Source organism: Panulirus ornatus, chromosome 11 (genome assembly GCF_036320965.1).
Source record: "Panulirus ornatus isolate Po-2019 chromosome 11, ASM3632096v1, whole genome shotgun sequence".
Lineage (NCBI taxonomy): Eukaryota > Metazoa > Arthropoda > Malacostraca > Decapoda > Palinuridae > Panulirus > Panulirus ornatus.
The window spans coordinates 34,985,657-35,012,957 of NC_092234.1; the positions used below are offsets into that span (position 1 = coordinate 34,985,657).

A 27,301-nucleotide genomic window follows, 5' to 3' on the forward strand; every position below is an offset into this window, starting at 1 on the left:
CGTTGAAATTTCACTGGGACCATAAGCCTTGTACAGGTCAAAACCTTTAAAAATTTGTAATGTTTTTCCTATATATCTCAATGTTCTCAACAACCTCCTCCCTTATGTTAGGGATACCTAGTCCTACACTGTGAAAAGACTTTGGAGCTTGTTATTCAGTTTGACACACAATCTTACATCACCTACAATTCTTCTCATTGAATTCCTTAGCCTAATTAGCTATTCTTTAACTGACTAATGACTCCTGATAAATTTGAGAAAAAGTATTGGATTTCCTCCTGTCTCGTCCACAATATTCTCTTCAAAGTTTCCTTGTTTCTCCCTTCATTTCCTGGTGGACTGATTCATTGCTCTTTCATACCATTCAATGATAGATGGCTAGTGACACACCTCGAAGCTCCTTTGCCTTTTGAAATCTTTTGTTAAACCATTCTTTCCTTTTTCTTACCACTTCCTCCATACTGAGGGTAAAGGTACCAACGTTTCTCCTTCAATGTAAATTTCACAGAACCTTTTACCCCAAAGCCCTAGTTCCTGGCTTCTGAACTCCGTTTCCCAATATATGTTACCATAGAAACTGCTGAGGTTTGTGTAATTTCCATGATTATATATCCTCTTTCTCTTGTCTCATCTATGCTCTTTTAATGTTCTCACTTACCACACAGTCAAACATGAGCATTACATGATCATAAATTTTCAACCAATGTTTTTATTATTATTATTATTATACTTTGTCGCTGTCTCCCGCGTTTGTGAGGTAGCGCAAGGAAACAGACGAAAGAAATGGCCCAACCCCCCCCATACACATGTATATACATACGTCCACACACGCAAATATACATACCTACACAGCTTTCCATGGCTTACCCCAGACGCTTCACATGCCTTGATTCAACCCACTGACAGCACGTAAACCCCGGTATACCACATCGCTCCAATTCACTCTATTCCTTGCCCTCCTTTCACCCTCCTGCATATGTGTCATATGTAATATTCTCAATATCTATGCCAGGATGTATGAAGATAAGATCTAGTAATGTTGGTGTGTCAATCCCTCTCATCCTGGTGTACATACTGATATGCTAGTATTAGAAATTTTCCTATATACATTCTAAAACTTGTCTCCATGTCTCCCTTGCACCATGAGAATCCAGACTCCTCTTTATAATTGAAATCCCTCATTATCAGCACTTTATCATCTCTGACATGTGTGTTTACAACTTCAAGTACCATCCTGTTTGTTCCTTTATCATCATCACTGTCCTGCACATTTGTTCTGGATTGTTGCAATTCTTTTGTGGATATTATCTCGCTATGCATTTCTTTCCCACAATTACTCCTCCCAATACCTATTGTCCACATGGGCCTCATCACTATTTCTTGAAACTTTGGCTATCTCCTCCTCCTTTGCCTTCTTCCCTCCTTACAATCATGTGCCCTCTAGGCAAAACAGATTGTATGTTATCTCTTTAGCAAGCTTTGAATTCCAGCTCTTTACCATTTACTATTAATCAATCAACATTTGAATATATATCTTACAGTCAGATATTACCATCTCCTTACACTGCTGCCTTCTCTGTGGTGCTGGTGGGGCTGCTCCAGTTTTTTGCTTTCACTGTGTATTCTTTGCTTCTCTCCCTCTCTTCCTTTGGTTTGTTACATCTGATAAATACCCCACCGAATTCAACTTTGCCTTTTTAAGTTCCACAGCTTTCCTATGTACGTCATGGTTAGATGACTCTAAGTCAAACTTTACAACAATCAGTCACTCCCTTACATCTTGATTATAACCAACAATCCTTCTCCTTTCTTTTATCACTGAAACTGCATTTGGCACATTTTTTCTTTCCCCTATCTTCCTTATCTAGTGCAGGATCTTTCCACTGTGATGCCACCCACTTTTCAACTGCATACTTTAATAATAAATTAACCTCAGATGTCTCTGAGTTTTTCAAAAACCTTATATTTAGCTAACAAGCACTCTGTCTGCTCTGTACTTTTCTAAACCTTTCATCATCTAGGTCAGAGACTTCCTTGACTGCTTCATCTCTAATAGCACATATCACTTTTTCTATAATTTCATTTAATTTCCTTGTGTAACTGTTTATATGAACCTTGGTCCATGTCCTCTACATAAATCATCATGCTCAAGGTTTGTGTAAGCTGTTTGAGGTTAGGGCTATTTTACATAACAGCTGCAACAGGATGATTGCCAATCATGTAGAGTGAGTAGTGGATTCTTTTTTAATTGTCTTTAACAATTCAAATTGGCAAAAATGCCACCACATTCGGAAAATAGGGTAATATTCCAAAAAGGTGAGTTTTTGTTTTGAAGAATTTTTTTCTCTCGGGTAGTGCCCTGCAAACTATAAGAGAAAATTCCTAAGGTCTTTGGGGATCAGGAACCTCTGGCCCTCACTTTTGGTAACCAACCAAATAGCAGCTGCAGCAGTAGTTTACTTCAGAACTCTCCTCTCCAATCAGCAAATCACCATCTAATGGTGACAGTGTCATCCTGATGGCTATTTAGCTGCAGTGGGCTGACCATCTCATATTTCTTTGGAAGAAGGATGGCACCCCAAGGCCAAGTACCATCAGCAAAGAGAAATGATTTCTGAAAGACAAGGGAAGGTACTGCAGGGAAACAACACAAAAATTTGCTTGTTGGACACCATACTTAAGAGAAAGTTTTCCTATCTTTGGAACTTACTCTTCTCTCTAGGACCAATTTGCCCTGCAAGCTATGAAAGCATATCAAGATGGAGGCAGAGAGTCAGAGAAAAGATGACCATGAACATATCTAGAAGTTATCATGGGACATATCATCGATCCTCCATTTGCAAGAGGTAGGCCCATGGCCTTGGCATGGTTGAAAAGGTGTATAACAACTTCAAAAACCTCTGGAAACTCCTGGAAAAGCTCTCTTGGAAAACTGCGTGTGGAACTTTATTGCTGACATGGTTCTGACAAACAGGTTTAGTTGGTGTGTGTGTGTGTGTGTGTATGTTGACTGGGAGGGGGGTTTATTTAGAGAGGGATTTCAAATTGCCTAGGTGATCAAGAGAAGGATTGTTCCCCTTGCAAATCTCTGAAGATATGAAGTTATTCTACAAGATATCTGAACCAGATATAAGGCATGAAGTTCTTCAAAATTAGTCTTAGAAAAGCAACATCACTGGTATTCAAAAATTGAATGCTTAATCTTAAACCCTGGGTTAGAAGATCTTAACCCAAAACATGTTATACAAAATGTAAATATTACTATGGGTGAACTACAGGAAAAATCTCGATGTGTTTGTACACCAAGATTTTTTGCCAACCTCTACTTAAGCTGCATGGGGAGTGGGGGAAACAGATCTCCTCAAAGACAACCTGAAAAGCTATCACAGCTGGGTCTCAAACAGATTAATCCCAAAGCAGGGCCCAAAAGATCTGTATGGGTATGATGCTAAATAGAGCATCAGATGAATCTCAATTTTTAAGGTCAATTGAAATGTTTACAAAACTGAGTAGATATGTCTGTGTGTGTATATATATGTGTACATTGAGATGTATAGGTATGTATATTTGCGTGTGTGGACGTGTATGTATATACATGTGTATGTGGGTGGGTTGGGCAATTCTTTCGTCTGTTTCCTTGCACCACCTTACTAACGCGGGAGACAGCAACAAAGCAAAATAAATATATAAATAAATAAATAATGAACGAATATAAAAATAATTGATGTCACATTTCCCAGTTTTCACGCAAAAAGTCTGATAAAAAACCATGTTTAATTCCAAAACACAGAGCTTGAATTCTGAGTTCCTGACCCCAGGAAAGGTGGTCTAGAAACACTTATGAAACTTAAAAAGTTTTGGCGTTATGAATGTCTTTCCCACTTTCGGCAAGTTTTTTGGGAATTCCCTTTGGGGGATTTACAGGAGAAAAGAGGTAAAACGGTTCCAACAGTTTCATCCACAACCAGAACTACTGTTGCCACTGTCCCTTGTCAAACTCTGGAGAGACACAGGATCATTTTGGAGATGAAGAAATCCACCAACAGGTTCACCCCCTAGTAAAGGATCCAGGCAAGTCTCTCTCTCTCTCTCTCTCTCTTCTCTCTCTCTCTCTCTTCTCTCTCTCTCTCTCTCTCTCTCTCTCTCTCTCTCTCTCTCTCTCTCTCTCTCTCTCTCCTCTCTCTCTCTCTCTCCTCTCTCTCTCTCTCTCTCTCTCTCTCTCTCTCTCTCATGGACATAAACCTTGAAAGGATGTCAGCACGTAAAATGAAAATTTTTCTGAAAGCAAGGTAAAATCCCTGATTAAACAAACTCTTGGGCACGTACAACCACAGAATCAACATTTTCCCTTAATGATGATGTATAAAGACTTCTGCTCCTTTTACTAAAAGCCCTAACATGTATGAACCTCTAAAGAATGGAAACCCCATCTATGGACTTACAGCATCTGTTCAAACCATGAAGCAAATATGAAGAGTCCTTCCAGGTATAGGTCTTTCGAGGTTCTACCTATCTGTCCAAGAAGACCAGCGAAACAAAATCACCAGTGGCTTGGGACATTACGTAGTCTAAACCATCAAGTAATTACAAAAACTCCTCCACAGCCAAGGGCTTTGGAGGGTCTTGTATCTATCCAAAATGACCAGTGAAACAAAATCTTGGGGTAACACTTTAAGTGAAACCCTGATCAAAGAAGGAAAGGCCTGGTATACCCAGAAAAGTCATCTTCTGAGACCTGTAACCTTATCATGTAACTTAACAGAGTTGCAAAATGAACTTACCCATTAGGTGCTCTAGTCAAGGGAGGTTGGATCTTGGTGTAACTCTGGTTTTATGCATGCGGACCATGTATATGTTGTGTTCTCATAGTTGGTTCAAAACTTGTCTGTTTTTAATGTCACTGGTGTAAGTGTAAAAATGTTTAGTGTGTAAGTGTTTTAGGTAGCATCAAGAACAGATGACACAGCCTTTGAAAAAAAAATTCATCACTTGGCATTTTGTTCTGCTCCTACTTTTGGAAAGTAACACTGGAAGGAAGGACTTCCTGCCATCCTTTCCCACCTACCTTAGTTGCTTTCTTTGACACACAGGGAATAAGTGGGCAGTATTCTTTCTCTCCTATCCCCAGGGATAATGTATGTATAACAGGTAGTGATGAAGTGAGAATGAGATGGGGTGACTATTCTGAGGGGTTGTCAAATGTGTTTGATGATAGCATGGCAGGGTCAGAGAGAGTGGTTTGGTGAAGAGCGAAGAGGTGGTGAAAGCCTTGCAGAAGATGAAATCTAGCAAGGCAGCGGGTTTGGATGGTACTGCAGTTGAATTTATTAAGAAGGGGGTTACTATGTTGTTGACTGGTTGGTATGTATGGATCATGGTGAAGTACCTGAGGATTTGCAGAATGCATGTATAGTGCCACTGTACAAATGCAAAGGGGATAAAGGTGAGTATTCAAATTACATAGGTATAAGTTTGTTGAATATTCCTGGAAAATTGTATGGGAGGGTACTGCTTGAGAGGGTGAAGACATTTACAGAGAATAAGACTGGGAGAGAGCTTGGGAAGTGAGTCAGTTGTTGTTCGCTGATGATACAGCGCTGGTGGCGGATTCATGTGAGAAACTGCAGAAGCTGGTGACGGAGTTTGGTAAAGTGTGTGGAAGAAGAAAGTTAAGAGTAAATGTGAATAAGAGCAAGGTTATTAGGTACAGTAGGGTTGAGGGTCAAGTCAATTGGGAGGTGAGTTTGAATGGAGAAAAACTGGAGGAAGTGAAGTGTTTTAGATATCTGGGAGTGGATCTGTCAGCGGATGGAACCATGGAAGCGGAAGTGGATCATAGGGTGGGGGAGGGGGCGAAAATTTTGGGAGCCTTGAAAAATGTGTGGAAGTCGAGAACATTATCCCGGAAAGCAAAAATGGGTATGTTTGAAGGAATAGTGGTTCCAACAATGTTGTATGGTTGCGAGGCGTGGGCTATGGATAGAGTTGTGCGCAGGAGGATGGATGTGCTGGAAATGAGATGTTTGAGGACAATGTGTGGTGTGAGGTGGTTTGATCGAGTAAGTAACGTAAGGGTAAGAGAGATGTGTGGAAATAAAAAGAGCGTGGTTGAGAGAGCAGAAGAGGGTGTTTTGAAATGGTTTGGGCACATGGAGAGAATGAGTGAGGAAAGATTGACCAAGAGGATATATGTGTCGGAGGTGGAGGGAACGAGGAGAAGAGGGAGACCAAATTGGAGGTGGAAAGATGGAGTGAAAAGGGTTTTGTGTGATCGGGGCCTGAGCATGCAGGAGGGTGAAAGGAGGGCAAGGAATAGAGTGAATTGGAGCGATGTGGTATACAGGGGTTGACGTGCTGTCAGTGGATTGAATCAAGGCATGTGAAGCGTCCGGGGTAAACCATGGAAAGCTGTGTAGGTATGTATATTTGCGTGTGTGGACGTGTGTATGTACATGTGTATGGGGAGGGTTGGGCCATTTCTTTCGTCTGTTTCCTTGCGCTACCTCGCAAACGCGGGACACAGCGACAAAGTATGAAAAAAAAAAAATAAGTATGAAAAGACTGGGGAGGAGCAGTGTGGTTTCAGAAGTGGTAGAGGATGTGTAGATCAGGTGTTTGCTTTGAAGAATGCACGTGAAAAATAATTAGGAAAACAGATGGACTTGTATGTAGCAATTATGGATCTGGAGAAGATATATGATAGGTTTGACAGAAATGTGGAAGGTATTAAGAGTATATGGTGTGGGAGGTAAGCTGCTAAAAGCAGTAATAAGCTTTTAACAAGGGTGTTAGGTATGTGTACGAGTAGAAAGAGAGGAAAGAGATTGGCTACCAGTGAACGTGGGTCTGTGGTAGTGGGTTGATGTCCCCATAGTTGTTTAATTTGTTTATGGATAGGGTGGTTAGGTAGGTACATGGAATCGTTTTGGAGAGAGGGGCAAGAATGCAGCCTTTTGGGGATGAGAGGGTTTGGGAAGTGTCATTTGTTGTTTGCCGATGATACAGCACTGGTGGCTGATTCGATTGACAAACTGCAGAAGTTGGTGACTGCATTTAAAAAAGTGTGTGAAAGGAGAAAGCCGAGGGTAAATGTGAATTAAGAGCAAGGTTATTAGGCTCAGCAGAGTTGAGGGACAAGCTAATTGGGATGCAAGTTTGAATGGAAAAGAAATTGGAGGAAGTAAAGTGTTTTTGGTATCAGGGAGTTGATTTTCCAGCGAATAGAACCATGGAAGCGGAAGAGAGTCATAGGAGAGGGGAGGGGGCAAAGGTTCTAGGAGTGATGAAGAATGTGTGGGAAGGGAAAATGTTATCTCAGAGAGCAAAAATGGGTATGTTTGAAGGAACAGTAGTTCCAACAATATCATACGGTTGCAAGTGTGAGCTACAGATAGCGTTTTGCAAAGAGGGTGGATGTGTTGGAAATGAAATGTTTGAGGACAATATGTGGTGTGAGGAAGTATTATTTGAATAAGTAATGATAGGGAAAGAGAGATGAGTGGTAATAAAAAAAAAAGTGTGGTTGAGAGAGAAGAGGGTGTGTTGAAATGGCTTGGACATATGGAGAGAATGAGTGAGGAAAAGCTGACAAGGAGGATATATGTGTCAGAAGTGGAGGGAACAAGGAGAAACAGGGGTCCAAACTTGAGGTGAAGGGATGGAGTGAAAAAGATTTTGAGTGATCAAGGCCTGAACATACAGGGGTGAGAGGTGCAAGGGATAGAGCGAATTGGAATGATGTGGTACACCGGGGTCGATGTGCTGTCATTGGACTGAACCAGGGCAAGTGAAAGATCTGTGGAGCCTGGACGTGGATAGGAAGCTGTAATTTTGGTGCATTACACATGACAGCTAGAGACTGAGTGTGAGTGAATGTTGGCCATTTTTCTGTTTTTGTGGTGCTGCCTCACTGAAGCAGCGGGTAGCGATGCTGTTTCCTGAGGAATGGGGTGGTGCCAGGAATGGATAACGGCAAGCTTCCATGGTTCCATCCGCTGCTAAGTCCACTCCAAGGTATCTAAAACACTTCACTTCCTTCAATTTTTCTCCATTCAAACTTACCTCCCAATTAACTTGTTTCTCAACCCTACTGAACCTAATAACCTTACTCTTATTCACATTTACTCTCAGCTTTCTCCTTTCACAAACTTTACCAAACTGTCACCAACCTCTGCAGTTTCTCACATGAATCAGCCAACAGAGCTGTATCATCTGCAGACAACAACTGGCCCACTTCCCAGGTCCTCTCATCCCCAACAGACTGCATAATAACCTCTCTCTCCAAAACTCTTGCATTCACCTCCCTAACAACCCTATCCATAAACAAATTAAACAACCATGGGGATAATCAAACACTCCTGCTGCAGACTGACATTCACTTGGAACCAATCACTTTCCTCTCTTCCTACTCTTACAAATGCCTTTCATCTTCCATAAAAACTCCACTGCTTCTAGCAACTTACCTCCCACACCATATACTCTTAAAACCTTCCACAAAGCATCTCTATCAACCTTATCATATGCCTTCTCCTGATCCAAAAATGCTACATACAAATCCATTTGTTTTTCTAAGTATTTCTCACATACATTCTTCAAAGCAAATGTCTGATCCACACATCCTCTACCACTGCTGAAACCAAACTGCTCTTCCCCAATCTGATGCTCCGTACATGCCTTCACCCTCTCAATCAATATCCTCTCATATAACTTCCTAGGAATACTCAACAAACTTATGCCTCTGTAATTTGAACACTCACCTTTATCCCCTTTGCCTTTGTACAATGTCACTATGCATGCATTCCGCCACTTCTCAGGCACTTCACCATGGTCCATACATGTACAAGGAATATCCTTCCCAACCAATCAACAACACAATCACCCCCATTTTTAATAAATTCCACTGCAATACCATCCAAACCTGCAACCTTGATGGCTTTCATTTTCTTCAAAGCTTTCACTACCGCTTCTCTGTTTACCAAACCACTCCCTGACCCTCTCACTTCGCACACCACCTTGACCAAAACACACTATATCTGCCACTCTACCATCAAACACATTCGACAAACTTTCAAAATACTCGCTCCATCTCCTCCTCACTTCATCACTACTTGTTATTTACCTTCCCACTTGCCCCCTTCACCGATGTTCCCATTTGTCCTCTTGTCTTACGCACATTATTTACCTCCTTCCAAAACATCTTTTTATTCTCCCTAAATCTAATGATATTCTCTCACCCGAACTCTCATTTACCCTCTTTTTCAACTCTTGCACCTTTCTCTTGACATCCTGCTGCGTTCTTTTATACATCTCCTAGCCATTTGCACTACTTCCTTGCAAGTATTGTCCAAACGCCTCTCACTTCTCTTTCACTAACAGCCTTACTTCTTCATCCCACCACTCACTACCATTTCTATAAATTTTTTTCATAAATATTTGCCTTTTCCCGCATTAGCAAGGTAGAGTTATATACAATAGGTGCCTATCATTTCCTGCGTTAGCGAGAAAGCAACAGGAACAGAAGAAGAAAGCTGCTTTTGCTGATATCCATTCTCTAGCTGTCATGTGCAATGCCCTGAAACCACAGTCCCATATCCATGACCAGGCCCCAAAGCCCTTTCCATGGTTTACCTTGGCTGCTTCACATGTATTCACAGCAAGTCACAGAGTGCAACTAAGAAAGCATGAGTTGGGGGCTGGAAACCCTCTCTTTCTTGTACTTCAAATCATAAAAAATAGATCAGAAGAAAGAGCTAAGGAAGTATTGCTTATCCTCTTCAAAGCTTAGGATGGGTTGTCTGAATGTAACCAAGATGAGAAGAGAGGAGAGAGGTAGTATGTTTGAGGAGAGGAACCTGGATGACCTGGCTCTGAGTTAGAGACAGCTCAAGGATAAGGGGGAAGAATGGTTTAGGAATGTTATAGGGGTAAAGTAAGGGTTAGTAACAGAGTGAGATCTAAGGAAGGGGTAGCACTATTGCTGAAGCAGGATTTGTGGGTATGTGGAAAGGAGTGTAAGAAAGTGAGCTCCAGAATGATGTGGGTAGAAATGAAAGTGGATTACAATAGGTGGGTGATTATTAGTGCTTAAGCAACTAGATATGAGACAAAAGATGATGAGAAGCAAGTTTAGGAGCAGCTGAGTGAGTGCATCAGCATTTTTGATGCAAGAGACTGGGTATTAATGATGTGTGATTTAAATCCAAAGGCGAGTAATGTTACTGTTGAGGGTATAACTACGTCAAATGGGGTATTCTGCAAGGTGAATGGGATAGATGAACAGCTTATGGAGCCGTATGCTGTTGAAGGATTGGTGACTGGGAATACCTGGTTTAAAAAGGAGGTTCATACACAAATATTCATGGATATGCAGGATAGATGGCAAGCAGGCATTAATGGATTACATAGTATTTGATAGTTGGCCAAAAGACAGACTTGGATGTGAAGGTGCTATGATGAGTGGAACAGCTGGTGGGATTTTTGGAGGCAAAAGTGTTGGAGGCAAAGGTGAAGATTTGTGGAGGTTTTCAAAAAAGAGGTAATGATATGTGTGAGAACATGGTAGTAACTGTGAGCTTGGAAAAGAGACTTGCATGAAGAAATACCAAGAAAGATTGTGCGTAGAATGGACAAAGGGGAGAACAGATTAAGCAAGGGGATACATGAGGAGTGCAAGGTATTTTGGGAATCATTGCTCGCTTGTCTGAGAGAAGTGTCTGGTATGTGGGGGGTGGGGAGGTGAGAAAGGGTAGTGAGTGGTGCAATAACGAAGTAAAGTAGCGCGTGAAAGAGAAAAGAAAAATGTACGGTGAGTACTTACAGTAAAGAGTGGGAATAATTGGAAGACATACATGAGGAAGCAGTAGGAGGTCAAGAGGAAAGTACCGGGGCTGAAGATGAAAGCAAATGAGAGATGAGGTGGGTAAGTATCAGCAAACTTTAAGGAGAATAAAAGGATATTTTGGAAGGTTTACTGTGTGAGAAAAACAAAAGAACATCAGTGAACTGAGGTAACTCAATATTTTCATTTTTTTTTTTTTTTTGCTTTGTCGCTGTCTCCCGCGTTTGCGAGGTAGCGCAAGGAAACAGACGAAAGAAATGGCCCAATACACATGTATATACATACGTCCACACACGCAAATATACATACCTACACAGCTTTCCATGGTTTACCCCAGACGCTTCACATGCCTTGATTCAATCAACTGACAGCACGTCAACCCCGGTATACCACATCGCTCCAATTCACTCTATTCCTTGCCCTCCTTTCACCCTCCTGCATGCTCAGGCCCCGATCACACAAAATCTTTTTCACTCCATCTTTCCACCTCCAATTTGGTCTCCCTCTTCTCCTCGTTCCCTCCACCTCCGACACATATATTCTCTTGGTCAATCTTTCCTCACTCATTCTCTCCATGTGCCCGAACCATTTCAAAACACCCTCTTCTGCTCTCTCAACCACGCTCTTTCTATTTCCACACATCTCTCTTACCCTTACGTTACTTACTCGATCAAACCACCTCACACCACACATTGTCCTCAAACATCTCATTTCCAGCACATCCATCCTCCTGCGCACAACTCTATCCATAGCCCACGCCTCGCAACCATACAACATTGTTGGAACCACTATTCCTTCAAACATACCCATTTTTGCTTTCCGAGATAATGTTCATATTTTCTTTTCTAAAATAGCATCTTTTGAAGTACTTACTTTGACATTACAAAAATTCTTACAGTACACAGTTGAAGAATTTCAGTAGCAGTTGGCTCCACAACATTTAAGTTTGTGGAATTTTAACACTTGGGTTCAGACTACTTAAGTAACTGCCACAGTCTAAAGCCTTTTAAAGGAGTAACAGTATTCGTGAAAGTGCACCATCTATCCCAAACCAAGTAAAATTCTGACTGGAAATGACTTGAGACTTTTCTGGATGATGATTCAACCAGTTTCTAGGAAGGATATCCTGGAATCTTAATCCTTGTCAAGCACATACTTATAATAAATTTCAACAGAGTGGAATTTGTTCAGAAAGACAAAAATATGTTGCCTCTACAGAGGAAAACCTTTAAATCAGGGAGGCTATCAGATATGAAAAACCTGAGAAGTCAGCTAAACGCAACTCATACGGGCATTCCTTCAACTGTCATGAAGGATGCCAAAATCATAATCCAAAAACTTCAACTATATATACCTCTGATGCCTGTTCCCTGTAATAACTCCCTCAAAGGGGTGGCCACAGTAATACATTCTTCTTACCCAGTGAACTCAAGTGCTGCTTCTTGGCCTTTTAGTGCTTCATCCTTAACAAGCCAATGACAAAGGGCAACTCTTGTACTGTGTTTCCAATGGCTCTTAACTAATGTTCCTACTGACTACTATCTAATGTTCAAACCTACTACTTCTACTTAATGCTCACACCTAAAATGTTTCTATCTATCACTTCTATCTAACACTCCTATCTATTGTTCCTACCTACTACTTCCATCTACTGCTCCTAATATTTTGCCAAAAGGCAAGGCTAGCATATAGCACTCACCACAGGAAAATCTATTGTTATGAAGAATGAGCTGTGTGAGTTATGTGTTGTCAAGTGCTATGTGCGACAAGGAGCGATTGTACATTTGTGGGTAGAACGCCCGCAGTACATGTGTGTGTGGGGAAGAAGGAAAAGATTGCTACCTAGTTCAGAGGAGTGCAACTTGACAATGACTGAAGTGCTGGCTCAAAACCCTAGGACAAGACAGAAAAGAAAGATATAAGAAATCATAGCACTTATACAGCACATAAACAAACACCACTTGATGAACACAACAAATCACAAACATATACAACAATCTTGAAATATTAATAAAAATAAGACAGCAAAACACTTATCAAGACAAAACCAACACCTGCATAGCCACCCTCACCAAATGCCATCCTAGATACATTCCTCAATTGCAGAACCTGACCAACAAACCCAACATCATAAATTTATACTCATGACTATCTACTTTCTCACTACCCTGACCTGGCTCAACAGTTACATCCTACATCCCAGAGATGAGCTACTCATAGGGTAATTGCACTCAATAAACACATCTAACATATACAACCAGCCAACCAGACTTCAAACTCATCACCTCCAGCACTCTTAACAGACATTATCTTTTGCACTCTGTTTCTGCACACAAGAACCACCTGGGACACACCAAATAAATTTTTCTCTTCCAATCACTTACTCTTTCTGATAACACTCTAACTAGCCCATCCAAATAACACTGCCATCAAAAAACATGCAAAAACTATATGAAAGCAGTCTAGCTAACATTCATAAAGTCCATATAATCTAAGCTTCAAAACTTCACATTAGACAATCTACCATCCCAGGGCCATGCTATTTCACACTTCAATCAAGCCAGCAACAGCACTTACCTAAGGACACAAAAAGCAATGAAACTCAAAACTTCTTCCTACAAGCTGCAAACCTCAAAAGGTAGAGAAACTTAAGACAAAACTTCTTACCATCAAAAGAGACCATAGAACAAATCCAAATTCTGAACAACCTAATCAAGAAAGAAAACAACCTGGCACTCCTTCCTTTACATGATGAACCTCAAAACCAACACCACCCAACCTCAATGAATGATAAAAGAAAATTCATACCTTCCATAACCTCCTAGCCCTAACACATGAAGCAATATTAACACATAACTAAATCCCTTTTCCCAAAACCTAAACAGGCATACTTTTTCTTTTATATCATTATCATACTCTGGCGCTGTCTCTCACATTAGCAAGGTAGCACAAGGAAACAGATGAAAGAATGGCCCAACCCAACCAAATACACATGTATATACATAACGCCCACACACACACATATACATACCTATACATTTCAATGTACATTTACATATACAGTGTCGGCGGACAGAAATGACACCTACAATGAAAACGAACACCAAATAAGGGAAATAGGGAAAAAAATGATCAAACAGGGTATTTTTATTCATCCTAATAATTCATGATGTCTCCTCTGAGCTTCCTAACTTCTTCAAGGCATGTTCATGGCCAAGGATCTGAAGTATTCTTAGTCAAAATTTTTCCACACCTTGGTGATCACCTCTTCAAGGCTTGGGACGGATGTCGTCTGGATAAGGGATAACTCATGCTTGATGTGTGCCCAGGCATTCTCAATCGGGTTGAGATCTGGGGAATTTCCCGGCCACTCAAGCACTTTAATGTTTGTGTCCTCCAGCCACTTATTGATGAGGTCTGAGCCATAACAAGGGCCTCCGTCATGCATAAACACACCTTCGGGCTGATGAAGGTCATAGAAATGGTGCATGTGATCCTTCAGCACATCTACATAATTTGCAGCATGCATTGTCTCATTTTTAGGGAGAAAAAATAAGTCCCCCAGCTCCATTGGCGCCACTCAAAATTCCCCAAATCATCACTGAAGGAGGGTGTTTGATGACTTTTGCAGTGTATCTTGGATGGTAGCGGTTGGAGTTTGGGCTTCGGCGGCAGAGCTTAACACAAACACGTATTGTCTTGAAGGTCGATTCATAAGAGAAACAGGTCTGCATCAATTTCTCTGGGGTCCAGTCTTGGTATCTTTGTGCAAATTGAAGTCTATGGCACTTCATGCCGGCTGTTACAAGTGGCTTCAGTGCTGTGTGTTGTGACAAGAGGTGGAGGTTATGCTGCAAGCGTTCGCGAATGGTGTGGGTAGCAACGTTTCCTAGCAGCTCAAGGTACATTTTCTTGAGTTCTGTGGACGTAATAAACGGGTTTTTCAACGCTTCACGCCATAGGATATTGTCTGTCTTCTGAGAGGTTTTTCTTGGCCTCCCAGAGCATAGTTTAGGTGCCGGAACCTGGTTATGGGCAAGCGCCCTGATGGCAGTGAGAAGCCTCAAGATGGTCGACTGAGAACGTCCAACTCAGACACAAATATCTTTAATGGGGACATTTTCCTCCCTCAAAGCGAAGATACGGGACTTCTCCTCCTTCGACGTCATGGTTTGACCCATATATACTGATGTGTGGCACTGTGGGGGCACAAAATGGCATTGGGCAGTATCTGGGAGGTAGCACAGGCAGGAGTGCTAAAATGATATGTCTACACACCGCAGAGTTTTCAGGCAACTGGGGCAGTCAGTCACCCTGGGATACGCTCGAGGCGTGAAAACTTAGCAGATGTCGCCAGAGAAAGCCACTGCTGACATAAGGTGGTTTGTGGCAGTCTTTTTTGAGACGTATTTTCCATTGCATTTCTATGGGGTGTGTCATTTCTTTCTGCCGACGCTGTACATACACAGACATTAGGGACAAGAATACTTCCCATGCATACTTATAATACATTATTCAAAATCTAGCCACAAATCAACCTCACTGAAGAAAAACCTATACAAAATCCACCCTTAAATAAATGCTCACCTACCCTTCACTCCCACTGACACTTGTAAAACAAACTTTCACTATGCAATTACTTCCAGGCCTGTGTGCAAATACCATTATGCTGAGAAAAAAAAATCATATGACACATGGAACAGTAAGAGCCAATCTCCATGTGTATCATATGAGGCTTGGAGAAATGAATGGGTTAAAACTTTATAAAACTCCCAAGCAACAAGCTCTCATAATATATCAAACTTTCACATAAAAAAACACTTAGCCCAACTGCAATCCTTGAGCTACTCCTGGTTGTTCAACAAAACTTAAAAAATCTGAAAACTTACTAAGACAGTACCCATCTTTAAAGATTTCAAACCACTCTACTCTTACTGCTCTATATCATAGTTATCTTAATATCCAAACTATTACACTCACTGTTAAAGCTGACTCTGCTAAACTCATCCCCCTGGAGACATGCCTCATACTGAAAGACTTAGTATGCATACTTGCCTCTACTTCTACTAAGAAGGGATCCGAGTATTGCAGAGATAGTGATACGTCCACAGTATACGTGAAAAGCAGATCTAGCATATAATTTTTCTAGCTGGTCTTGCTATCTAGTTCACTTTTGTGTGACTGGTCATCTGAGCCACCTCTAATGATAATCCTGGTCACCATGCTGTTTCTTAGCTCGTTTAATCTTATGAATGGCAAGTTAATAAAGCCTTGAGAGATCATATTTGTAACTGGGGTTACCAAGGTCATCAAGAGGGTACTAAACATTTTGTTGGTTAAACAAATTCTTGTGGTCTTCCATATGTTGGCATAAAGATTAGCATCATGATAACTAACACTTCTAAAACACCTTTACTACTCTCCTGACAATTCCAGTACCTCCTGGTTCATATTTCCTACCCAATTAGCACATAAAAATCACAAACCAGGTCACCTGTCATCGTATTACACCTCTGACTTTAAAATACTGATCTCTCAAACATACAATCCCTTTCTTTTAACAAGTTGTATGGGTACCTAAACAGACTCTACAGACATTCTTAAAAATTGAAATTCCAGAGTACTTACAACTTTGGGTGTGAATGGTGGCTTAACTTTGCGCTGCTCTAGAGCTTCCCAGTCAATTTCACGGAAGAACTTGTGGTTACGGATAGCTAGTTCACCACCACGTTCTGCCACACACCCTAGTCGTTTTGAGGGCTCCTTTGTCATGAACTGTTGGAGGTAATCATTGGCTCTAAAATGGTCTTTATTGCAGAGGTCTTTTATTAATTGTAAAAGTAATAACAGGAATTCAAGTAACAGAAGGACTCTGAAAAGTGTAAAAGTAATAACAGCAATTCAAGTAACAGAAGGACTCTGAAAAGTCAATGAAAATCTTTTTTCCATGCAAATGATATTCAGAAAATGTACCCATCTAAAGTTTGAGCTCTTGTAAACAAAGCTATTACATTAAATCATTATATGATTTCTTGATACCAAAAGTCTTAGAAAAATTGCACTAACCCCTTTTAAAATTGATACCGCTTCCTTTGACAGCCACACCGGATATAAAACTTCTTCATGAAGTATGGATTCAAACAAGTCGTCCTCATTGTCAGCTTCAAAAGGAGGCTGACCTGCCATCATCTCATACATAAGGACACCAAGTGCCCACCAGTCCACACTTGCTCCATAATCTAATTCTTTTAGAATCTGTTGGAAGATATATTACTTAAAATAAGGCTATCAAATACAATAAATTCAGTTATATAAGATAAAAAAAATATTACCAGACAAAGTGTGCCATAAGTGTGCATAACAAATTCTACAGTACTGGGATGCTGAAGCTTTGGAACTCTCTACCTCCTCATTATCATCATTATTATTATTTTGCTTTGTCGCTGTCTCCCGCATCAGCGAGGTAGCGCAAGGAAACAGACGAAAGAATGGCCCAACCCGCCTACATACACATGTATATACATACATGTCCACACACGCACAATATACATACCTATACATCTCAATGTACACATATATATACACACACAGGCATATACATATATAAACATGTACATAATTCATACTGTCGGCCTTTATTTGTTCCCATCGCCACCTCGCCACACATGGAATAACATCCCCCTCCACCCTCACATGTGCGAGGTAGCACTAGGAAAAACACCAAAGGCCCCATTCGTTCACACTCAGTCTCTAGCTGTCATGTAATAATGCACCGAAACCACAGCTCCCTTTCCACATCCAGGCCCCACACACTTTGCATGGTTTACCCCAGACGCTTCACATGCCCTGGTTCAATCCATTGACAGCACGTCGACCCCGGTATACCACATCGTTCCAATTCACTCTATTCCTTGCCCGCCTTTCACCCTCCTGCATGTTCAGGTCCCGATCACTCAAAATCTTTTTAACTCCATCTTTCCATCTCCAATTTGGTCTCCCACTTCTCCTCGTTCCCTCCACCTCAGACACATATATCCTCTTGGTCAATCTTTCCTCACTCATTCTCTCCATGTGACCAAACCATTTCAAAACACCCTCTTCTGCTCTCTCAACCACACTCTTTTTATTTCCACACATCTCTCTCACCCTTACATTACTTACTCGATCAAACCACCTCACACCACATATTGTCCTCAAACATCTCATTTCCACCACATCCACCCTCCTTCGCACAACTCTATCCATAGCCCACGCCTCGCAACCATACAACATTGTTGGAACCACTATTCCTTCAAACATACCCATTTTTGCTTTCCGAGATAATGATCTCGACTTCCAAACATTCTTCAAGGCTCCCAGAATTTTCGCCCCCTCCCCCACCCTATGATTCACTTCCGCTTCCATGGTTCCATCCGCTGCCAGATCCACTCCCAGATATCTAAAACACTTCACTTCCTCCAGCTTTTCTCCATTCAAACTTACCTCCCAACTGACTTGACCCTCAACCCTACTGTACCTAATAACCTTGCTCTTATTCACATTTACTCTTAACTTTCTTCTTTCACACACTTTACCAAACTCAGTCATCAGCTTCTGCAGTTTCTCACATGAATCAGCCACCAGCGCTGTATCATAAGCGAACAACAACTGACTCACTTCCCAAGCTCTCTCATCCACAACAGACTGCATACTTGCCCCTCTTTCCAAAACTCTTGCATTCACCTCCCTAACAACCCCATCCATAAACAAATTAAACAACCATGGAGACATCACACACCCCTGCCGCAAACCTACATTCACTGAGAACCAATCACTTTCCTCTCTTCCTACACGTACACATGCCTTACATCCTCGATAAAAACTTTTCACTGCTTCTAACAACTTGCCTCTACCTCCTCATATCATTCCAAATAACTATGACTTGACACATTTGAAAAGACAGGTTTTTTTCACTTGCTCCAAAATTTGTAAATACTTTCCCTTGTCTTGTCTTTTTCCATTTCATTTTATCTATACTTCAATTAAGGCCTGGCCTTGATGTACACTTTTGTCCATAACTAGTCCCTTAAAAAGAAAAAAATTTTTTACTACAATACAATTTTTTTACTTCTGTATACTGTCTACATTTAGTTAAATCTAATCATCCAAAACTTTATTACAATAAAAGCAATCAGTTAAATCCAAACACCCAAAACTTGTAACTACAGAAGCATTCTTTATTTCTTTACAACTTTCCTAACAATTTCATTTCACTGAACTTTTTCTGAAAAAAAACTGCCACAGGACAGATTACAAAGTACTTATAATGAATGTGCAACTTCCACAGAATTTCAGGCTGAAAACATCAAATTTTGTCTGACCTTTAAAAGAAAGACCAGTGATGAATTCAAACCCTTTCTATAAGGTAAAAGGATTTCAAAATTTTAAACTTGGAGCTTTCATAAGATCACCAATGGGGTTGCTATCATAGCCCTAAGTTGCCAAGGGCCACAATACATTTACCCAAATAAAAAGAAAATGACCTGAGTCATAATTTACCATACATTACACTTCTACAATGTATTTATGACTCCTGATGTAAAAATTGCATATCAGTAGATTCACAAATATACTTAAAGTGTTGAAGAAAGTAGTGTAAAATAGTATGCAAGTTGTCTGGACATTTCCCTCCACCACCACCTCACGCCACATTTTGTTGATTCTCATTGTTTTTGTGCAATCTTTCATGCAATCTTTATATTTCTGGTAATGTACGTGTATATATATGCCAGTGTGGGCCTTTTGAGTTGCTCCTTTGTTTGTCAGTGGGCAAAACATCAATAACTGTGCATACTGCCACCTCTCATCATTACCCAGGGTGAGTTTGTGACTAATAATGTTTTCTTTTCATTAGTCTTCTTTATCATTTCATAGTTGTCAAGCTGTATCTACATTTGCAAACATTCTAGCTTAAAGTTTTCCTTTACCCCAGCCATATTGGTAGAAGGGGGTTGAAGTACAAGTGACTGCATGGAATGGGTTAAATTGGAAACATACATAACAGAATATGAAAAGGAAAAAACAATATACAATTCAAGTAATAATAATGTGACATGAAGAATTTATAAACCTTATAAAAGTGTACAATTAGCCTTAAACCATAATTTAACCTGAACTAAAATGGGGAAGAACACCATTACACCCTAACAATCTCAAAATACAAAAGGGATCACTGATAATCGGAACAAAATACTACAAGCTAACTGTTCTTTTAATCTACAAAACTCACAATGATTGCATTAACATGTAATTTATGCTACTTATTGCATATACATCAATTTCCAAATATCAGGAACAATATAATTACAGTGCCTCTCTGTACAATATAACATAAATTTCCAGAGCATATCCAAAGCTAAGCTGCCTTTAAAAAACAAAAAAATCTCTACTATATTATGGCCACAATATTCAGCTCTAAAAGGTTAGCCATTAAAAAGGTTAATTCTAATAAACAAGCTACACTTTGTGTATGGAATATTACTAGAAATTCTTCAAAAAAACTCCATAAACTTGCTATTAAGATCAACTGCAATATAATCTTCAATACGATATGATATATAACTCAACCCTGTGTAACAGTGTTTACATATGTTTTGAGACCTTAACTTACACTGCTCTACTGCCAGGTATATGAAGTACTGTAGGAACATTTCCAGGCATATGTGGTGAGATATATGACTTTTCTGATGTGTTCTGTCACTATTAAGGGTTCTCACCAATAATATCTATTATCTTGTATGAATGACAGCTTCACAATTGTTACACAACGTGTAGGCACAGATCTTGTGCAGGCTTTCTTGACATCTATTTATATTCTTACCAAGGAATGGAAAACATTTTGGCTTTAGTGTCTAGAAACAATGACCAGGATGTCATAACTTGCACTGCCGTGTCAGCGACGTAGTGCCAGGAAACAGATGAAGAAAGGCCACATCCGCTCACTCTCATTCTCTAGCTGTCATGTGTAATGCACACAAACTGCAGCTCCCAATCCATATCCAGGCCTCAGAGGCTTTACCCCAGATGTTTCATGTGCCCTGGTTCACTCCATTCATGGCACATTGACCCCAGTATAGCATATTGCTACAATTCACTATTCCGTGCACGCCTTTCACCCTCCTGCATGTTCAGGCCCTCATCACCCAACCCACATACATACACATGTATATACATAAACGCCCATACACGCACATACACATAACTATATATTTCATCGTATACATACACAGATTTATACATACATACACATCTACATATTCATACTTGCTGCCTTCATCCATTCCCATTGCCACCCCGCCAAACACAAAGTAGCATCCCCCCCTCCAGCGAGGTAGTGCCAGAAACACCCAAAAAGGCCACATTCATTTACACTCAGTCTCTAGCTGTTATGTGTAATGCACCCAAACCACAGCTCCCTTTCCACATCCAGGCCCCACAGACCTTTTCATGGTTTACCCCAGATGCTTCACATGCCCAGGCTCAATCCACTGACAGTACATCGACCCCAGTAAACCACAATTCACTCTATTCCTTGCATGCCTTTCAAACTCCTGTATGTTCAGGCCTCGATCGCTCAAAATCTTTTTCACTCCATCCTTCCACCTCCAATTTGGTCTCACGCTTCTCCTCGTTCCCTCCACCTGTGACACATGTATCCTCTTTGTCAATCTTTCCTCACTCATTCTCTTCATGTGTCCAAACCATTTCAACACACCCTCTTCTGTTCTCTCAATCACACTCTTTATATTACCACACATCTTTCTTACCCTTTCATTACATACTTGATCAAACCACCTCACACCATATAATGTCCTTAAACATTTCATTTCCAAAACATCCATCACCTTTTGCACAACCTCGCAACCATATAACATTGTTGGAACCATTATTCCCTCAAACACCCATTTTTGCTCTCCGAAATATCGTTTTCACCTTCCACACATTCTTCACCATTCCCAGCATCTTCTCCCCCCCAACCACCCTGTGACTCACTTCCACTACCATGGTCCCATCCGCTGCTAAGTCCACTCCCAGATATCTAAAACACTACACTTCCTCTAGTCTTTCTCCATTTAAACTTGCCACACAATTTATTTGTCCCGCAACCCTACTGTACCTAATAAGCTTGCTCTTATCCATACATAGTCTCAACTTTCTTCTATCACACACTTTTGCAAACTAAGTCACTAGCTTCTGCAGTTTCTCACCCGAATCAACCACCAGCTCTGTATCATTAGTGAACAACAACTGACTCACTTCCCAAGCTCTCTCATCCACAAGAGACTGTATACATGCCCCACTCTCTAAAACTCTTGCATTCACCTCCCTAACCACCCCATCCATAACAAAATCAAACAAACATGAGACATAATGCACCCCTGCCACAAACCAACATTCACTGGAAAACAATCACTTTTTTTTAATTTTCCAAAAGAAGGGCCAGAGAAGGGGGCCAGGTAAGGATATTCCCTCAAAGGCCAACTCCTCTGTTCTTAACGCTACCTCGCTAATACAGGAAATGGCGAATAGTTTGAAAGATGAAAGAAAAAAGATATATATATATATATTTATTTATATTTTGCTTTGTCGCTGTTTCCCACGTTTGCAAGGTAGTGCAAGGAAACAGACGAAAGAAATGGCCCAACCCACCCCCATACACATGTATATACATACACGTCCACACCCGTAAATATACATACCTATACATCTTAATGTACACATATATATACACACACACAGACATATACATATATACACATGTACATAATTCATAGTCTGCCTTGTTTATTCCCATCGCCACCTTGCCACACATGGAATAACATCCCCCTCCCCCCTCATGTGTGCGAGGTAGCGCTAGGAAAAGACAACAAAGGCCCAATTCGTTCACACTCAGTCTCTAGCTGTAATGCAATAATGCCCGAAACCACAGCTCCCTTTCCACATCCAGGCCCCACACAACTTTCCATGGTTTACCCTAGACGCTTCACATGCCCTGATTCAATCCACTGACAGCACGTCAGCCCCGGTATACCATATCGATCCAATTCACTCTATTCCTTGCCCGCCTTTCACCCTCCTGCATGTTCTGACCCCGATCACTCAAAATCTTTTTCACTCCATCTTTCCACCTCCAATTTGGTCTCCCACTTCTCCTCGTTCCCTCCACCTCCGACACATATATCCTCTTGGTCAATCTTTCCTCACTCATTCTCTCCATGTGACCAAACCATTTCAAAACACCCTCTTCTGCTCTCTCAACCACGCTCTTTTTATTTCCACACATCTCTCTTACCCGTACGTTACTTACTCGATCAAACCACCTCACACCACACATTGTCCTCAAACATCTCATTTCCAGCACATCCACCCTCCTGTGCACAACTCTATCCATAGCCCACGCCTCGCAACCATACAACATTGTTGGAACCACTATTCCTTCAAACATACCCATTTTTGCATTCCGAGATAATGTTCTCGACTTCCAAACATTCTTCAAGGCTCCCAGGATTTTCGCCCCCTCCCCCACCCTATGATTCAATTCCGCTTCCATGGTTCCCTCCGCTGCCAGATCCACTCCCAGATATCTAAAACACTTTACTTCCTCCAGTTTTTCTCCATTCAAACTCACCTCCCAATTGACTTGACCCTCAACCCTACTGTACCTAATAACCTTGCTCTTATTCACATTTACTCTTAACTTTCTTCTTCCACACACTTTACCAAACTCAGTCACCAGCTTCTGCAGTTTCTCACATGAATCAGCCACCAGCGCTGTATCATCAGCGAACAACAACTGACTCACTTCCCAAGCTCTCTCATCCCCAACAGACTTCATACATGCCCCTCTTTCCAAAACTCTTGCATTTACCTCCCTAACAACCCCATCCATAAACAAATTAAACAACCATGGAGACATCACACACCCCTGCCGCAAACCTACATTCACTGAGAACCAATCACTTTCCTCTCTTCCTACACGTACACATGCCTTACATCCTCGATAAAAACTTTTCACTGCTTCTATATGTATATATATGTGTGATCGGGGCCTGAACATGCAGGAGGGTGAAAGGAGGGCAAGGAATAGAGTGAATTGGATCGATGTGGTATACCGGGGTTGATGTGCTGTCAGTGGATTGAATCAGGGCATGTGAAGCGTCTGGGGTAAACCATGGAAAGCTGTGTAGGTATGTATATTTTGCGTGTGTGGACGTATTTATATACATATGTATGGGGGTGGGTTGGACCATTTCTTCGTCTGTTTCCTTGCGCTACCTCGCAAACGCAGGAGACAGCGACAAAGCAAAAAAATATATTAAGAATATATGGTGTGGGAGGCAAGTTGTTAGAAGCAGTGAAAAGTTTTTATCGAGGATGTAAGGCATGTGTACGTGTAGGAAGAGAGGAAAGTGATTGGTTCTCAGTGAATGTAGGTTTGCGGCAGGGGTGTGTGATGTCTCCATGGTTGTTTAATTTGTTTATGGATGGGGTTGTTAGGGAGGTAAATGCAAGAGTCTTGGAAAGAGGGGCAAGTATGAAGTCTGTTGGGGATGAGAGAGCTTGGGAAGTGAGTCAGTTGTTGTTCGCTGATGATACAGCGCTGGTGGCGGATTCATGTGAGAAACTGCAGAAGCTGGTGACGGAGTTTGGTAAAGTGTGTGGAAGAAGAAAGTTAAGAGTAAATGTGAATAAGAGCAAGGTTATTAGGTACAGTAGGGTTGAGGGTCAAGTCAATTGGGAGGTGAGTTTGAATGGAGAAAAACTGGAGGAAGTGAAGTGTTTTAGATATCTGGGAGTGGATCTGTCAGCGGATGGAACCATGGAAGCGGAAGTGGATCATAGGGTGGGGGAGGGGGCAAAAATTTTGGGAGCCTTGAAAAATGTGTGGAAGTCGAGAACATTATCCCGGAAAGCAAAAATGGGTATGTTTGAAGGAATAGTGGTTCCAACAATGTTGTATGGTTGCGAGGCGTGGGCTATGGATAGAGTTGTGCGCAGGAGGATGGATGTGCTGGAAATGAGATGTTTGAGGACAATGTGTGGTGTGAGGTGGTTTGATCGAGTAAGTAACGTAAGGGTAAGAGAGATGTGTGGAAATAAAAAGAGCGTGGTTGAGAGAGCAGAAGAGGGTGTTTTGAAGTGGTTTGGGCACATGGAGAGAATGAGTGAGGAAAGATTGACCAAGAGGATATATGTGTCGGAGGTGGAGGGAACGAGGAGAAGAGGGAGACCAAATTGGAGGTGGAAAGATGGAGTGAAAAGGATTTTGTGTGATCGGGGCCTGAACATGCAGGAGGGTGAAAGGAGGGCAAGGAATAGAGTGAATTGGAGCGATGTGGTATACAGGGGTTGACGTGCTGTCAGTGGATTGAATCAAGGCATGTGAAGCGTCCGGGGTAAACCATGGAAAGCTGTGTAGGTATGTATATTTGCGTGTGTGGACGTATGTATGTACATGTGTATGGGGGGGGTTGGGCCATTTCTTTCGTCTGTTTCCTTGCGCTACCTCGCAAACGCGGGAGACAGCGACGAGGTATAAAAAAAAAAAAAAAAAAAAAAAAAAAAAAATTATATATATATATATATAGTATATATATAGTATGAAAAAAAAAAAAATATATATCCCTGGGGATAGGGGATGAAGAATACTTCCCACGTATTCCCTGCGTGTCGTAGAAGGCGACTAAAAGGGGAGGGAGCAGGAGGCTGGAAATCCTCCCCTCTCGTTTTCTTTTTTTTTTCTTTTTTTTAATTTTCCAAAAGAAGGAACAGAGGGGGGCCAGGTGAGGATATTCCACAAAGGCCCAGTCCTCTGTTCTTAATGCTACCTCACTAATGCGGGAAATGGCGGATAGTTTAAAAGAAAGAAAAGAAAAATATATATATATAAGTGTTTTAGATATCGGGGAGTGGATCTGGCAGCGGATGGAACCATGGAAGCGGAAGTGGATCATAGGGTGGGGGAGGGGGCGAAAATCCTGGGAGCCTTGAGGAATGTTTGGAAGTCGAGAACATTATCTCGGAATGCAAAAATGGGTATGTTAGAAGGAATAGTAGTTCCAACAATGTTGTATGGTTGCGAGGCGTGGGATATGGATAGAGTTGTGTGCAGGAGGGTGGATGTGCTGGAAATGAGATGTTTGAGGACAATGTGTGGTGTGAGGTGGTTTGATCGAGTAAGTAACGTAAGGGTAAGAGAGATGTGTGGAAATAAAAAGAGCGTGGTTGAGAGAGCAGAAGAGGGTGTTTTGAAATGGTTTGGGCACATGGAGAGAATGAGTGAGGAAAGATTGACCAAGAGGTTATATGTGTCGGAGGTGGAGGGAACGAGGAGAAGTGGGAGACCAAATTAGAGGTGGAAAGATGGAGTGAAAAAGATTTTGTGTGATCCGGGCCTGAACATGCAGGAGGATAAAAGGAGGGCAAGGAATAGAGTGAATTGGATCGATGTGGTATACCGGGGTTGACGTGCTGTCAGTGGATTGAATCAGGGCATGTGAAGCGTCTGGGGTAAACCATGGAAAGCTGTGTAGGTATGTATATTTGCGTGAGTGGACGTGTATGTATATACATGTGTATGGGGGTGGGTTGGGCCATTTCTTTTGTCTGTTTCCTTGCGCTACCTCGCAAATGTGGGAGACAGCGATAAAGCAAAAAAAAAAAAAAGATATATATATATATATATCATTTTCCCAACCCTCTCACTTTGCACACCACCTCGACCAAGACACCCTATATCTGCCACTCTATCATCAAACATATTCAACAAACCTTCAAAATACTCACTCCATCTCCTTCTCTCATCACCACTATTTGTTATCACCTCCCATTAGCGCCCTTCACTGAAGTTCCCATTTGCTCCCTTGTCTTACGCACTTTATTTACCTCCTTCCAGAACATCTTTTTATTCTCCCTAAAATTTAATGATACTCTCTCACCCCAACTCTCATTTGCCCTCTTTTTCACCTCTTGCACCTTTCTCTTGACCTCCTGTCTCTTTCTTTTATACATCTCCCACTCAATTGCATTTTTTCCCTGCAAAAATCATCCACATGCCTCTCTCTTCTCTTTCACTAATAATCTTACTTCTTCATCCCACCACTCATTACCCTTTCTAATCAACCCACCTCCCACGCTTCTCATGCCACAAGCATCTTTTGCGCAATCCATCACTGATTCCCTAAATACATCCCATTCCTCCCCCACTCCCCTTACTTCCATTGTTCTCACCTTTTTCCATTTTGTACTCAGTCTCTCCTGGTACTTCCTCACACAAGTCTCCTTCCCAAGCTCACTTACTCTCACCACCCTCTTCACCCCAACATTCACTCTTCTTTTCTGAAAACCCATACAAATCTTCACCTTAGTCTCCACAAGATAATGATCAGACATCCCTCCAGTTGCACCTCTCAGCACATTTACATC

At 41.3% G+C, this 27,301-nt stretch overlaps 1 protein-coding gene across 1 annotated transcript in view; it reads right to left on the bottom strand.

Annotated features, from left to right (window-relative positions):
* Nucleotides 1–27,301, bottom strand: part of Pkc98E (Protein kinase C) — a 216,545-nt gene that overhangs the window by 12,470 nt on the left and 176,774 nt on the right. Inside the window, exons 11-12 of the mRNA XM_071666782.1 lie at nt 16,904–17,092; nt 16,466–16,612 (exon numbers count right to left, since the gene is read on the bottom strand). Of these exons, the coding sequence (XP_071522883.1) occupies nt 16,466–16,612; nt 16,904–17,092 (336 nt within the window). The remainder of the gene's footprint in view (nt 1–16,465; nt 16,613–16,903; nt 17,093–27,301) is intronic.